This window comes from Merops nubicus, unplaced genomic scaffold, assembly GCF_000691845.1.
Source record: "Merops nubicus isolate BGI_N331 unplaced genomic scaffold, ASM69184v1 scaffold8726, whole genome shotgun sequence".
NCBI classification, from domain to species: domain Eukaryota; kingdom Metazoa; phylum Chordata; class Aves; order Coraciiformes; family Meropidae; genus Merops; species Merops nubicus.
This window is the reverse complement of record NW_008614291.1, coordinates 26,833-40,746: the sequence shown is the minus strand read 5'-3', so window position 1 is coordinate 40,746 and position 13,914 is coordinate 26,833. Positions and strand designations below refer to the sequence as shown.

The 13,914-nt window shown below is 36.7% G+C and overlaps 1 protein-coding gene across 2 annotated transcripts in view; it reads left to right on the top strand.

Moving 5' to 3' along the window:
• Positions 1–20: 20 nt before the first annotated feature.
• The window catches only part of WDR35 (WD repeat domain 35), a 40,202-nt gene continuing 26,308 nt past the window's right edge, over positions 21–13,914 (top strand). The window contains exons 1-11 of one of the 2 annotated variants that reach the window (XM_008942170.1): positions 21–44; positions 491–608; positions 1,354–1,425; positions 2,785–2,877; positions 4,201–4,329; positions 4,554–4,687; positions 5,737–5,902; positions 6,003–6,148; positions 8,194–8,319; positions 11,774–11,959; positions 12,538–12,570. In XM_008942170.1, the coding sequence (XP_008940418.1) occupies positions 21–44; positions 491–608; positions 1,354–1,425; positions 2,785–2,877; positions 4,201–4,329; positions 4,554–4,687; positions 5,737–5,902; positions 6,003–6,148; positions 8,194–8,319; positions 11,774–11,959; positions 12,538–12,570 (1,227 nt within the window). The remainder of the gene's footprint in view (positions 45–490; positions 609–1,353; positions 1,426–2,784; positions 2,878–4,200; positions 4,330–4,553; positions 4,688–5,736; positions 5,903–6,002; positions 6,149–8,193; positions 8,320–11,773; positions 11,960–12,537; positions 12,571–13,914) is intronic. The other variant, XM_008942171.1, reaches the window with a different exon arrangement.

Sequence of the window (13,914 nt, the reverse complement as noted above, 5' to 3'; positions counted from 1 at the left end):
TCGCCCGCCCCTCCGCCGCGATGTTCATCTACCTGTGCAAGAAGGTGCTCCTTGGGCGCGGGGGGAAGCCGGGGCAGGGGCGCTGAGGGGGCCCGCCTTGCTCCGTCCTGCCGTTCCCTCTCGGCCGGGTTTGGGGCTTGGGTTCGGGGCTTGGGTTCCGTTGGCCTTCACCCGTTCCCCCAGCAGCGTTTCCCCAGCAGTCTGGGCGTAGCTCTTCAGAGGGTGTTTTCAGCAGGTGCCCTCTCCGCACGCCTCTGAGGATGTGCTGGTGTTACTGTTAGTGGCTGGCTCTGTTAGAGTTCCCTTTTTTCAAGCATTGTGTTGCACAATTTCACTGATGCTTCTTTTTCTCTCCTTGCGTGTACTGACCTGTTGATAGAAGTTTGTATTCTGTGCTCTTATAGGTCTCTTTGAGGTATTCGAATAGAGCATTTCAAAATTAAACATGACTCTTAGAACTATATGGAGATAGAAAATGTTTGTTTTTCAGATTGCGATTCCTGGTAATGTTCGGTTAAGATGTGTTTCCTGGAATAAGGATCAAGGTTTCATAGCCTGTGGTGGAGAGGATGGATTACTGAAAGTTTTAAAATTAGAAACACAAACAGGTAAATGAGACACCCACTCCCCCTTTTTTTAAGAACAAAATGCACCACAATGCAGAATTCTGGAAGCATGACTCCTTCCAAAAGCTTCTAAATAATATTGCATATTTTTTTTAAATCTGTAAGTACATAATGGTGTATTTGCATGGACATAGAATAAACCCCTGTTTTCCTCCAGTTTCTTTTATATGGCACACATGTAATTTCTCTACCTATTTTATCTGCTGGAGTTTTCTTTGGTGCTTCTTTTTTTTAAGGCATAAATTTCATTCTTGTTTTTTTTTTTTTTTTTTATAGACTTCCAGTTTATTTTGTGGCTTATTTCATTATTTCCTGGTAGAGAATGTTCAAAGGAAAGCATCTTCATTATTTTAGGGATAAAGCTGTACATTTTATTTTTGTTACAAGAAAAGTAAAATCTAATATATTTTCCAATTATTGTAGACCTTTTTCTGTGTGTGACAAAATGTGACAGTGATAGTTGTTGTGGGACTTTCTGTTTGCTTTGTTGTTTTTTTTTTCCCTGAACAACTGCTAGACCATAAAGAGTATATGAATTTGGGTGCCAGATGTGAATAGCAAACACATTGAACTGAGGGGTGGAACACTGATCCTGCAGATACCATTTACATAGTTTTATGTGAATAATTTTAGTTCTGTAAATAGTGATTAGAGCTGCAGTATTGATAGAGACACAGTAATATGTATACTTTTTTTAGGCTTATTTTATAGCTATTTTTATTTTTAGATGAAGCAAAAATCAAGGGACTTGCAGCTCCTAGCAATCTGTCTGTGAATCAAACTCTTGAAGGTCATAGTGGTAAGTGTCTTGAGGCATTTAATGTACTTCTGATTAGAATTAAAAAACCCACAAGATTTTGTGAAGTTAATAGACTAATTTTGCTCTAACTCTTTATTATAAGCCTTAAATAAAGGGTGTCAGTACTCACCTCAGGTATGTAATGGCTTGTCTGTCTGTTTTTACCAAGTTATCTGATGAAAGACCTACAGTCAATCTTTCATGATCTGTGAGTGAATCTGGGTCAAGAATCAAACCTTACCTCAGTTCTCCTGGCTGATGGAGCATGTGTGATGCACAAACCATGCTCTGCCCTGCCTCTTACCATTTAGAGTTTACTTAGGGATTTTACAAGGTTTAGTCTGTGAACTTGGATGTTACAAACCTAAGCTGTGTTTTGTTTTACCTCAGATTTTGCTTTTTCTAAATTATTTAATCCCCATTTGTTATCCTGAGAAGGGAGTACTGATTTTAAGTGGGTGATACTGTTGGATGCATTATATTACAGAAGGACTTTTGTTGTTGTGCAGTGCTACTGGCAGAGTTCTCTCTTGACTTCAGCACAGTTAGTGTGGAAGTGCTACTCAGTTTCATGTGACTAGAATATATTTTTAGGTATTTACATAAAAGATCATGATACATTTGCTCCCATACATTTGTTCCTATGCTACCTTGGTAGATGACAGCTGAAGAGTACTTTGTAACAGAAGAGAAAAGCTAAACCGATAGGCAGTTGGTGCTGGAATTGCTGAGTTAAAGAAACAGTGATGTTTTACTGAGGTTTAAAATTAAAAAGGAGAAAATTTTTTTCTTACACTCTACATATAATAATATTTTTAAAGTCTGTATAATAGGCTAAAATCAGAAATGAGGCTAAAAGTGTTCTTAAACATTTTTTCTAGTGATACAGATGAGGAAAAGCCTATTGGTTTTTATTTTGTTATTTTTTTTATAGTGTCTATGAGATTTGCTTATCTGCTATGGTAGCTTTACATTTACTTCTGAAGAAATCCAAGTTAGTTCAGTAAACCTCATCCCTTTCTTAAATATATTTTCATTTTCCCTTCATTGGCAAGCTACAGAATGTGTATGTATGTAGGCTGCAATATAGTAGACAAAGTTTAGAGAGGTTAGAAGAAGGGTAGTGTGTGAAAGTGAAAACAATGCAGGCTGTTACTCAGGTGGGTGAATGCAGAAGCAAACAGAGCCATCCAGCAGAATTTTGAACAAGGAAACGAGTGATACAGAAAGAATGGCTAAAACTAGATCAAAGTCAGCAGTGCAGATTTCTGCAAAGCCCCAGGTTGCTGAAGTTGGATGGGGTGGTTTTTATGAACTTGTTGAAATGATGTAAATAAAAAAGCTGTAATAATTTTCTAGGCTCTGTGCAAGTGGTGACATGGAATGAACAGTATCAAAAACTGACTACTAGTGATCAAAATGGACTCATCATTGTGTGGATGCTGTATAAAGGTATTCTACAGGACAAATTTGGGGTGGGATAATATTCCATGTCGTGAGAAATCCTTTTTTTAGCGTTTTTTTTTTTTACAATTCTTTTTCAGACTTTTTGTTTTGCAGACTATAAAGCTCACAAGCGATTTAGAGTGATTTCCAAATTTTTATTGTAATACTCATCTACATTTTTGTTTAGGGTTGTCACATATAAAAAGGCATTTGTTCTGCAGAGCTGCCTTAGGTGGCATCAGCACAGACATTGGTCTAACTACAGGAACTTAACCCTGCTTATACCATCAATTAAATGCTTTCATAAAATCAATCTTTAGAGAAGTTTAATTAAGGCAGTGAACTGATATGACTAACCAGCATATTGCTAAAATTGGCTTTTGTTGTTCATGACATTCTCACCCATACATGCACTTGTCTGGTACACTTAAATTCATTTGAAAGCCAGCAAACCTCTCAGTCAAATTAACCACTTTCCAATACATGTGGGAAATAAATAAAAAAATAAATAAAAATTTCACTTGGGGATTTTTGTTTACTGAAAAATGGAATCAAATAAAATCTCAGCTCAGCTTCTCATTTCAGGAAGAAAGAATATCACTTGATTGTTTTTTTCTGCCTATGTGGTGCTACTGTTGCATTAATCATTTCTTAATTTTGGAAAAGAACCAGCATGTTACTTCATGCGTGTCACTGTCAGTGCAGGTTGTTCCACCCATGTATGTTTCCTGGTCTATTCTTGTTGGTTCTGAACTTACCTGAGCACACATCTCTTCCTGTAGGCTCCCTCTTGGACTTGGGCTGCCCCCTCCAATTCCTCATTTGGCAGGTTCTTTTTGGAAATAAGTGGCTCACATCTGAACACTGGGTTTTACACCAATTTTATCTGTGTCAGCTGGGGACACTGTAGCACAGTCTGTAACATTAGAGTTTTACTGAAATGGGCAGAACAACTTCCTTTCTAATTCCTTTCCAAAACTTGCTGCTTATGTAGCTTTTTGTTGTGTTACACTGCAGAGTCGTATGTAACCTACTGTCTCATGTTTACTTAAAAGCAGAGCATTCTCAGGTTTCTCCATTTCATGGAACAACTCATTTGATTGCTTGGTAAATTTTATGAACTTTTTGTTTTTCTGCATTACATTTTTTTTTTTTTTAAATCACTTTAGGAATTCATGTTGCTAACAAATGGCACTATCATCCTATTTGCATATCTTTTTAATGGAGAGTAATTTTACTCTTGGAATAGAGTGATTAGCATGTACCTTGACTCCACTAGAGGATTATTAAATCAGAATTATAACTTAGTTTTTCATTTGCTACTAATAGGTGCTTGGTATGAAGAGATGATTAACAACAGAAATAAGTCTGTTGTTCGAAGTATGAGCTGGAATGCTGATGGACAGAAGATTTGTATTGTGTATGAGGATGGAGCTGTGATTGTTGGATCAGTGGATGGTAAACTTTAAGCTCTACTAGATGCTGTGGTTTTACATAGTTGTTTTTTTTTTTTTACTGTTATGTATGTAGTAGCCCTGTTTCTCTAGATAAATACAATTAACAGTTACTTTCTAATTGTTGCTTTTACATTATCTAGCTATTTTAGTTTTTACGTTGGCAGTCTGCATCCTGTTTTTGATTTTGTGCTATATTTATGCAGTACAATCAATGTTCTGTTACAGGCAATCGTATTTGGGGAAAGGACCTGAAAGGAACCCACCTGTGCCACGTGGCCTGGTCCTCTGATAGCAGAATTTTACTCTTTGGAATGGCAAACGGAGAGATTCACATTTATGACAGTCAAGGAAATTTTATTGTAAGTTTTTGGTGGTATAATAAACATGTTAACTTCAACAGGCATAAAAACTTCCTTCCTCAATTTATTTCATGTTCATTTGTTTAGTTGGTGGACTTCATAGTTGGTGGACTTTAGCACTGAGGCTTGGACAAGGTCTCGTGCACAAAGTTTTTATTCAAGATTTATGCAGCTGCAGCTGCTTAAAAAGCACTGTATTTGGAACCATGTTCTTCTTGACTTGTATATGTCATTATGGTGAAGGTTCTCTTCCTTTCCTTCCCTAAGAAAGCATCTGTTACCCTTCCCACTTCCTTTTCTTTAACCCTCCACTGTATCTTTCTTTTCTTATACTGTGTGTATCATGGTGTTTGTAGCACATGCTGTAAGTTAATGAAATTCCTGAACTGTGTTGCTCTCCCCCAGCATTGAGCTTTAATCAACAGTATGTGTGGCTGTGCTCTTTCTCTCTCTTCCTCTCCCTCCCATGACTTAGGTCGTTGCCCTCCTCCCAGTGATCCAGGTGCACTCTTCCCTTTCAGAAAAAGCCCTTACTGGTGTTACCAGATATACTGGGCTAATTATTGCAAAAGAAAACTCACCTTAATTAGTGTTCTAATTTAGACACTTATTTTTTCCAATTATTTCTGTGGACTAATCAGCTTGGTTTTATCAAGAAAAAGACAAAAAGCTGATTTTTTTTTTTAAAAAAATCTTGTAGTCTTGAATGGTTTGAAATTTTTTTTTTGCAAATTATTAGGAAGTTCCAGTGGGGATCCTTGTGAGTGTGGTGGTGGGTTTTTTTTTTTGAGTTACTTTTTGAGGAATGAAAATGCCAACATTAAAGTACTTGTTTGCAGTTCAAATACATGCCTTTGTATGTCTGATCTGCCTTTGAAGAAGGAAGCTTTTAAAAAACTTAAAATATTCAGAATTTGAAAATTGTTCTTAGGACAGGAAGAAGATGGGCATAGACATTGGATTGTTTGCAAGATGTTAGTAGAGATGTCCTATTTAGAAGAACAATTTATGTTATGTATGACTTGAGATGAGTAACCCTTCCTGCCCAGGTGAAAATGAAGCTGAGCTGCTTGGTGAACGTGGCCGGAGCGTTCCGGATCGCTGGGATTCACTGGTACCATGGTGCAGGGGGCTACGTGGAACCAGACTGTCCTTGCCTGGCTGTCTGCTATGACAATGGAAGATGCCAGATAATGAGAGATGAGAATGACCACAGTATGTACAAAACGTGGGGTGCTAATTACTGAACTACTCTTGACCCAAAATGTCTATGTGTGTTTATATTCTTGATGGTTTTTTTTTCCTTAAAAACTAGATCCTGTTTTGATTGACACTGCTATGAATGTAGTATGTATTCAGTGGAACCACTGTGGAAGCATACTGGCAGTGGCAGGCTCCCTGAAATCAACTTCTCAAGATAAAGATGTAAACGTTGTGCAGTTCTATACTCCGTTTGGTGAGGTACAAAGAGTTGATGTACTTCTATAATTATTTTTTTTTTAATCTTAGTTTATCTTGTCTATGTGGAATTTGACTGCCAAAATGTAAGTGTTAAGTTTGTTTTACATGCTGTAAGGTATCTGGAATGTCCACCTGTATCTGGAAAGATGACAGAGACCTTTCAGTGACTGGCATGAAGATCTGAGAGGATTTCAGAAATACTAAATGATAGGATATGTGTAGTGTCTAACTTTGAAAACCTAACTCAGATACCTGGGTTCAGGCTGGAGTCAGTAAGCAATTTGGAATGCTTAGGCAGCAGTTAAGATGGTAACTTAGTATCTGTGTATCAGGTGTGGAAGTACTTGCCTGCTGTACTGGCTGCATAGGAGACCTGGGCATTTCTAGATTAGGAGTCTGAAATACAGCAGTGAATGCTTCCCTCTGTTTTTATGGAATCAGTAAAAGTGATGGCTCAGAAACCTCAGAAAAGGTAAATTGTTTCTAATCTTCATTTCTCTGTTGGAGATATTGTTTTGTAAATGTTTTTTTGTGCTTCCTGTCTTTTTTTATAAGATGTTAAATGTTCAACAGTTGAGAGGCCACTTTCTCAGATATTTTCATTCATGGTGCTGCTCTTGTCTTGCAAGGTCATTTTGGGTAATTTTGCTTTTCCTCCTAGTAATGTTTCTGGAGATCATTAACCAGTGTTATACATTGGAGTGTGAGGAAGTTTGTCCCTTGTCAGTCCCTTGCACTGGTCAGCTCTGAGGGTAACTGTGGTAAAGACAGGGCTGTGAGCTGTGCTGTGCAAAGGGCTGAAATCCAACATCAGCTGTAGGGGTTTCCTTAGTTAAAAGCATTAAATGGAAACAAAGGTTCTGGCAATAATGATATGTCTCTGGTTGCTATTGTCCTTCAGATCAAATGAAACAGGTGTTCCAGATTCTGTATCTGCTGTTTAGAAGTAAATTCTTTAGATTTAAAATTGCTTTGTACTAGCTCTGATATTCAGATACAGACTTAACTTCTTGGAAGATGGTATCTTCTGTGAATAATGTGACCAGTAGTTTAACTTTATTTGCCTCTGATCAAAGGCATGAAGCAGGTACTCAAGTGTATAAGTTCATTGATAACAGTCTACTTAGGCACAAAGTTATGCCCTCAAAAGAGAAGTTAGATCTAAGCATAAGTATCAGTGTTCTGCTCAGTAAAATGTTGTATTTTTTTAAAAGACTAAGAGTATTCAAAATCTTTGAATAAATAATAGATTCATGTATCCTTTATTACATACTTCTATATTATTTGCAGACAGTAGGCTTCCCACAAGCAAGTGCTCTGTGATACCAAGGTTATAGTTTTTGAAAAGATTATTTTTTTTCAATTGTTTCCTTTACTCAACTTCAAATTCTACAGCAAAATAAAGATAGAAAAAATGGTGGAAGTTATATTTCTTTGCTAGTATGTAAATTGTGAATTAATGTCTAACTACCTGCCATAGCCTTTTTTTTGGAAGGAGATGCAGAAGAGGAAAATGTCAATTGCTTCACTGCAGATTGTGTACCTATGCAGCTAGTTCATTGTATGCTCTTGACATAGATTAGCTATATGATTTTATTTGTTTAAACTATCAGCTGTAATTAAGAGTGGTGTACATCATTCCAACATAAATGAAACTTCCAAGGCATATCAGGTGTAAGTACTATTGTGTTTATTTTATTAGTAACTGGAATGATAAAGGTGATTCAAATTACCAACCAAAGGAAAAAATGTTTATACTATCATTCTACATCTATTATTTATTTTTAAAGTTTGAACTGTCCCTGAGTCCTGTTTTTTCTTTCTCTGACAAACAAGAACTGAGGCAAAAGAATACTTTATGGTAATGCCTGTTAAATAGCTCCCTCTTTGTCTGCATGTGTGTTGTGATTTGAGAGTCATTATGGAGTACTGTAAAGAAGATCTATGTTGGGTTTTCATCAACTATCAAAACTGTTGTTTATATATTTTAGAGTGGTTTTCCTGTGATTAATCCAGAATCTTTTTCTTTCCTTGTTTCAAACAAGCACTTGCGCACACTGAAAGTTCCTGGCAAGCAGATATCTGCCTTGTCTTGGGAGGGAGGTGGACTGAAAATCGCACTAGCTGTGGATTCTTACATATATTTTGCAAACATTCGTCCAGATTACAAGGTATGTAGGGATGTGGCACTTAACTGCATTAGTAAATTTCCTCTTTGTTGTTCTCTTTCTGAATGGGTTGAAAAAGTAATGCTCTCTAATACATACAGGAATGCTTCACTTGTGACTGCTGCTTGATCAGCACTACTGCTCTGAATTTTTAGTGGAATGTGAGGGTCTGTAATGGAATGGCCTAGCCATTGCTTTTCTAATGAATTTGTGATTTTATTTTCATAATAAGGAATTACATGCTTTGTTACTGTGAACAGAATTTGGCACGATTCCAGATTTGTAATAATCGAGGCTGTCACGTAGGTAAAGCCCTGGTATTTTCAGTGCTGTGTGGTTAACTGAGTGGGCTGTGTGATCGAATGAAAGTTGTTTGAGCCTTTTACTGTCATTTTTTTTTGTTTTGGTGGTGAGTTACTAGTTTGAACCAGGAAAGTTGTATAGAAACATGAACATTAGAAAGGAATGCAACCTGATGGGTGTACTTCATACTTCTATTTCAATTCCCAGTATACTTTTAACAAGTGTGTATTCAGCTAATTCTAAATAATGCTTTTGTCTTGCCTACCATATTTTTTGTTTATTTAGTTGGCTTTTTTTAAGGAGTTGGGACTATTTGACTTTAAATTTAGAGTTTAACAAAAAAAAAAAGTGATTACTGTCATAGAATCATAGAATGGTTTGAGTTGGAAGGGACCTTAAAGATCATCTAGTTCCAACCTCTCTGCCATGGGCAGGGGTACCTTCTGCTAGACCAGATTGCTCAGATCCCTGTCTAACCTGATCTTGAACACTTGCAGGGATGGAGCAACCACAGTTTCTCTGGGCAACCTGTTCCAGTGCCTCAGCACCCTCACAGTGAAGGACAGTCTTCCTTACTTCTAATCTAAATCTACCCTCTATAACTTTAAAGCTGTTACCTCCTCATGCTATTGCTGCACTCCCCGATGAAGAGTAGCTCCCTATCGTTCCTGTAGGCCCATGCTAAGTACTGGAAGGCTGCTGTAAGGTCTCCCTAGAGCCTTCTCCAGGCTGAACAAACCCAACTCTCTTAACCTGTCTTCACAGGGGAGGTACTCCAGCCCCCAATCATCTTCTGTCCAGTTTACAGTATTATATACTCCTTTTCCAGCATAGGACACATTCTTTAATTGTCAGTGTATAACTACTGTGGTTAAAGAGAGAGAGAGTAAAATGTGAGGAACATACTACAGCTATACTGAAATGTGTTGTTACTCTCAGTTCTGAAAAATCATTGTTCAGGGAGCTATAAACACAAATCTGCTAGGGAGCAATCTCAAGCTTGTTGTAATAGATCTGCTGGAAAAGACTTTGGAAATTTGAGCTGGGAATTAGTCTTGCAGGAAATGCTACCTCATGTTTACTCTGGGAGATGTGTAACAGCTGGAATACAAGCCTATTGCTTTTTCTTAAACTCATCAGTATCTGTGAGACCATGTGTATTTCAAGATCTGGCACAGTTTGCAAATGAGTAATATTTCCTTAATTTTGGAAACTGCAGGTGTAAGGCCTCTTTTTTTTTTTCCTCCTTTGGCATATTTAAACAGGAAAAAAATGTGCTCAAATTAATTTACTTCTGCAGCAAATAAACTCTTAACCTGTTGGTAGTATACTCACTTCCAATGTTAAATATTTTAATGGTGAATGATATGTGTTGTTCTTGAATAAATAAATACACATTAGGACCACTATGTTCTTTCTGATGATACCAGTAACTCCCTTTTAGGAACTAGATATTCTAAGAGGTGGCAGTCATCAAATGGTAGTGATTAAAAGCTGTCATTAATTTAGGCTGGGTTAGAATTAATGACCTGGAGATGAAGTGTTAGTATCATATTACCAATCTACTGAATAATCTGGTTTCTTGTATTTTTCAAGAATTACTGTAGTAAGACAAAGGCATTTCTGAATTAATATGACAGTAAAAGCTATGAATTGAGCACATCTTTTCTAAACAATTCATAGTTTACATGGTATCTTTTTGGAGTTGTAGCACTAAATTAGAGTCTATAGCTGTAGTTACATTTCTTCTGGTATATATTACCTTGTTCAAATCTATGTTGGATTTAACTTTATGTCCTCATCATCCAGCATTCTGGGGTCTTTTGCCACTTCTTGAAATCAGTTTTACATTTGACAAACATGATTCACAGGTTGCTGAGTTGTTAACTCAAACTTACTCCTTTCATATAAATTTTGAATATTCAGAATAGTATAAGTTCAGTTTGCATCTCTGGGAAAGATGCTGTGGGTAGTGCTCTCTCTTGTCAGAACCTACATTTATTCCAATAATTTTTTTTTCCTTCCTGTATCCAAAATGAACTTGGTTTTTTCAAAAATCCAAGTAGATCTATCAGACTTGTGATTGCCAGAATCACAATGCTTTTCACATCTGCCCTCTCCTGTTCTTCAGGCTGTACTCCACAGCACTGTATTTGAATTCCTGAAGGACTCTACTTGAGTGAAAAACTTTGGGTTCTGACAATTTTTTACCATTCCATTTATAGATCTGTTCTAGAAGTTTTTTTGCTCATACTTCAGTTTGTCTCCGTTTCATTCCCTGCAGAGTGTGGGAACCCTTCTGGCCAACTCTCTTAACAGCCATTCTGTTCTCTCTCCAGTAACTGCTGAGGCACAGAATTCTATTAGTTCTACTACAATTGCATCATCCTTAAGTGCTTTGCTTTATGTTGTATTTACTTGTCAGCTTCACCTCCTTTCTGAGATATTTTCTGATTCTGCTATGTTAGAAAGGGTTTTCATTATTAATATCTATAAATTAAGTCACTGGAATGCAATAAAATAAAACTTCATGGTTTTTACAGTGGATATTCCATTTCTTCTTTTGCCTTTTTGCCCTTTCTCCTACTTGTTACATGAATAGTTATATTCTGGGGGGAAGGAAGGGTTTTTCTCATGTTACTAACATGGAAGAGGCAATATGAGTTGTTACAGTGCTCAAATACAATTGCTTTTTTTATCTACTTCAGGAATTGCACTGAATTGTTTGAGGTGTTTATTATATTTCCCTTGGGAAATGAACTTTGGGTTTCCAAATCAATAGTCACAGAATGAGCATTTTCAGAGCAAAACCCATCATCACAGTGGGTATTTCTGTGTACCTGCTGAGCAAGGAAGAAACAAGAGGCAGCAAGAGCTTGTCACATTTTGAGGCTGGTCCTCCAGTCCTGATTGTGCTAGGTTGTTCTGCATGGTGGGAAGGCTGCTTTTTCCAGATTAAAATCATGCAAATAACAACTTTACTACTGGAGCTGTGTTCACATGCTTTTAGTAAATCAGTTCATCACTTGACAGGCAAAGAATATTGAGTACTGATTGTGTGTATATGAAATAAACACTTTCCTTCACAGCTGTGAATAATTGCTGTATTCTTACAGTTTCTGATAGGTTTTATCAAAATTGTCTGTCTTGGCAGTGGGGTTACTGCTCCAATACAGTTGTTTATGCATACACTCGACCTGATCGTCCAGAATACTGTGTAGTCTTTTGGGACACAAAAAACAATGAGAAGTATGTGAAATATGTCAAGAGCTTGATTTCCATAACAACTTATGGAGACTTCTGTGTTTTAGCAACTAAAGCAGATGAAAATCTACCTCAGGTAAAATATTTCTTTTAATTTTCACTTGAAATGCTCTGTTCCATGTGTCAGTGCTTTACAACCAGAACAAGATGAAATGTAAAATTCTGAATTTGTCTCAAGTATGTCATTCAGTTGTCATTTGACAGAATGGCACTTGAATGGGTCAGTGTTTAAAAACACAGAACCTCAACAAAGTAATAACAAAAATGTGCAGAATTGATTAACTGCCTCTGTGTTTTAACTCCTTGTAACCATTAGTAACTTAATGAAGATGGCAGCCTTCCAAATTAATGTTTCTTTAGAAATATTTAGAATGGTTTTCCAAAGACAAGCTAAAAGCAGGAGACCATCAGAATGGTAATGAATATTTAATTGATCAGAAGTGGGGAAAAAAGGTTAGTTTTTTAGGTGGTATAAATTACATGTTACTACAGACTGCTCCATTTATTTGCTTGTTTTAAATGTAAGGCCAAATGATACCATAAACATGTCCTTTTGTTCATGTAGGTTTGGTTAGCATGGTGCTGTTACAGGGTTTCTCTTACAACATTCACTTCTGAATTGTTTCCTGTATCACTTGTATATTGCTTACAAAGGAGGAGCATGAGATGGAGCCAATGGGTGCAACGGTAAAAAAAATGCTTTAGTGCTGCTGTGCTTGACTGTGCAATAACTTATGTACTGTCATATGGGTTGAAAATATGGTATACATGGCCAAAAGCATTGGGTGAAATTGAGTTCAATAAAATGAGACTTTTCTGGGCTGTATTTTTAGAATGGGAAACAAGTGGAGGGGCTTCATGTAACTTTCTTGAACATAAGTAAGAGATTTAATTTTAGCATCTGAGAATTACAGATAATAAGCATCTTACAATTATTTCTAAATGGCTCCAGTGTAATTATTAACACTGTGGGGGACAGCTTTTAGGAAATGCAATGAACAAGCTTGTCAGTTCAGTAGAGTTGCTTTCTGAAAAAGAGATTTGTTTTTGCAATAGATTTTGGATATCAGGATTGTGATTTCAAGACGGTGAAATGTACAGCAATAGTTGAAGGGGGGAAGAAGTCTCATTTCAGCAGCAAGTGCTCAAATGTATTGCAAGCAGATGTGAATGTCAGTAAGTTAGGAAGAACTTGATGTTGTTACCCATAGCAAGCTTTGAGCTTTCTGCTTTGATAAATCAGACAATGATAAAACTCCCAGCATCAGCCTGCGTAGCTCTTGCAGCCTCTGTCTTGGATGCTGTTACTCCATTGCCTGTGGCAGTCTCATCTCTACTGACTTAAGAGTCTCAGAAATAAGTAAAAAGGGCATAAAAGAGCATAAAGAGTGAATGTTTGGATAATTTACCAAAGAAGAATTAAAATAAACATAATGGAAGCAAACAATAAATAGCTTTAAAAGCCAGGTATGGTTTCCTACAGAGGTGCTGGCACAATATATATTTTTGGAAATGAGAAATAAGAATGGTGGTGGAAAGTTTAACTCATGAACAAAGAAATAAAAATACTGGTTTTGAAAGGTGCTTATTGGTGTCAGAATCAGCAAAATAAATTATTTAATGAAAAGAAATCCTTATTGAGATATTTTTATTTGAAAGAAAGAAGTTCATACATTAGCTGAAACCCTAAATTCTGCCATTCTCATGTGATTCATAAGCTATCAATCTGTTGGTTTAAAGGGGTGAGATGTACAGTTGCTGTAATCTGCTGCCACATTTACATGAATTGTTCAGGAGGTGAAGGAGCTATGAAGAATTAATTATCATACATTTCCTGGAAAGCCAGGATAACAGATTTTAGGCAATTCAGGTTTTGGCAGCCCTATATTTATTAAACAAAAAAATAAAAATCTAAAGTCTTTACAGTGAAAATTGCTATTTACTTTCCACAGTTCTCATTGGAGACATTCTTATTTCCCTGTGCAGTCATGCTAAAGCTGTTTAATCCTTTATTTAGGTCTGGCAAAGTAA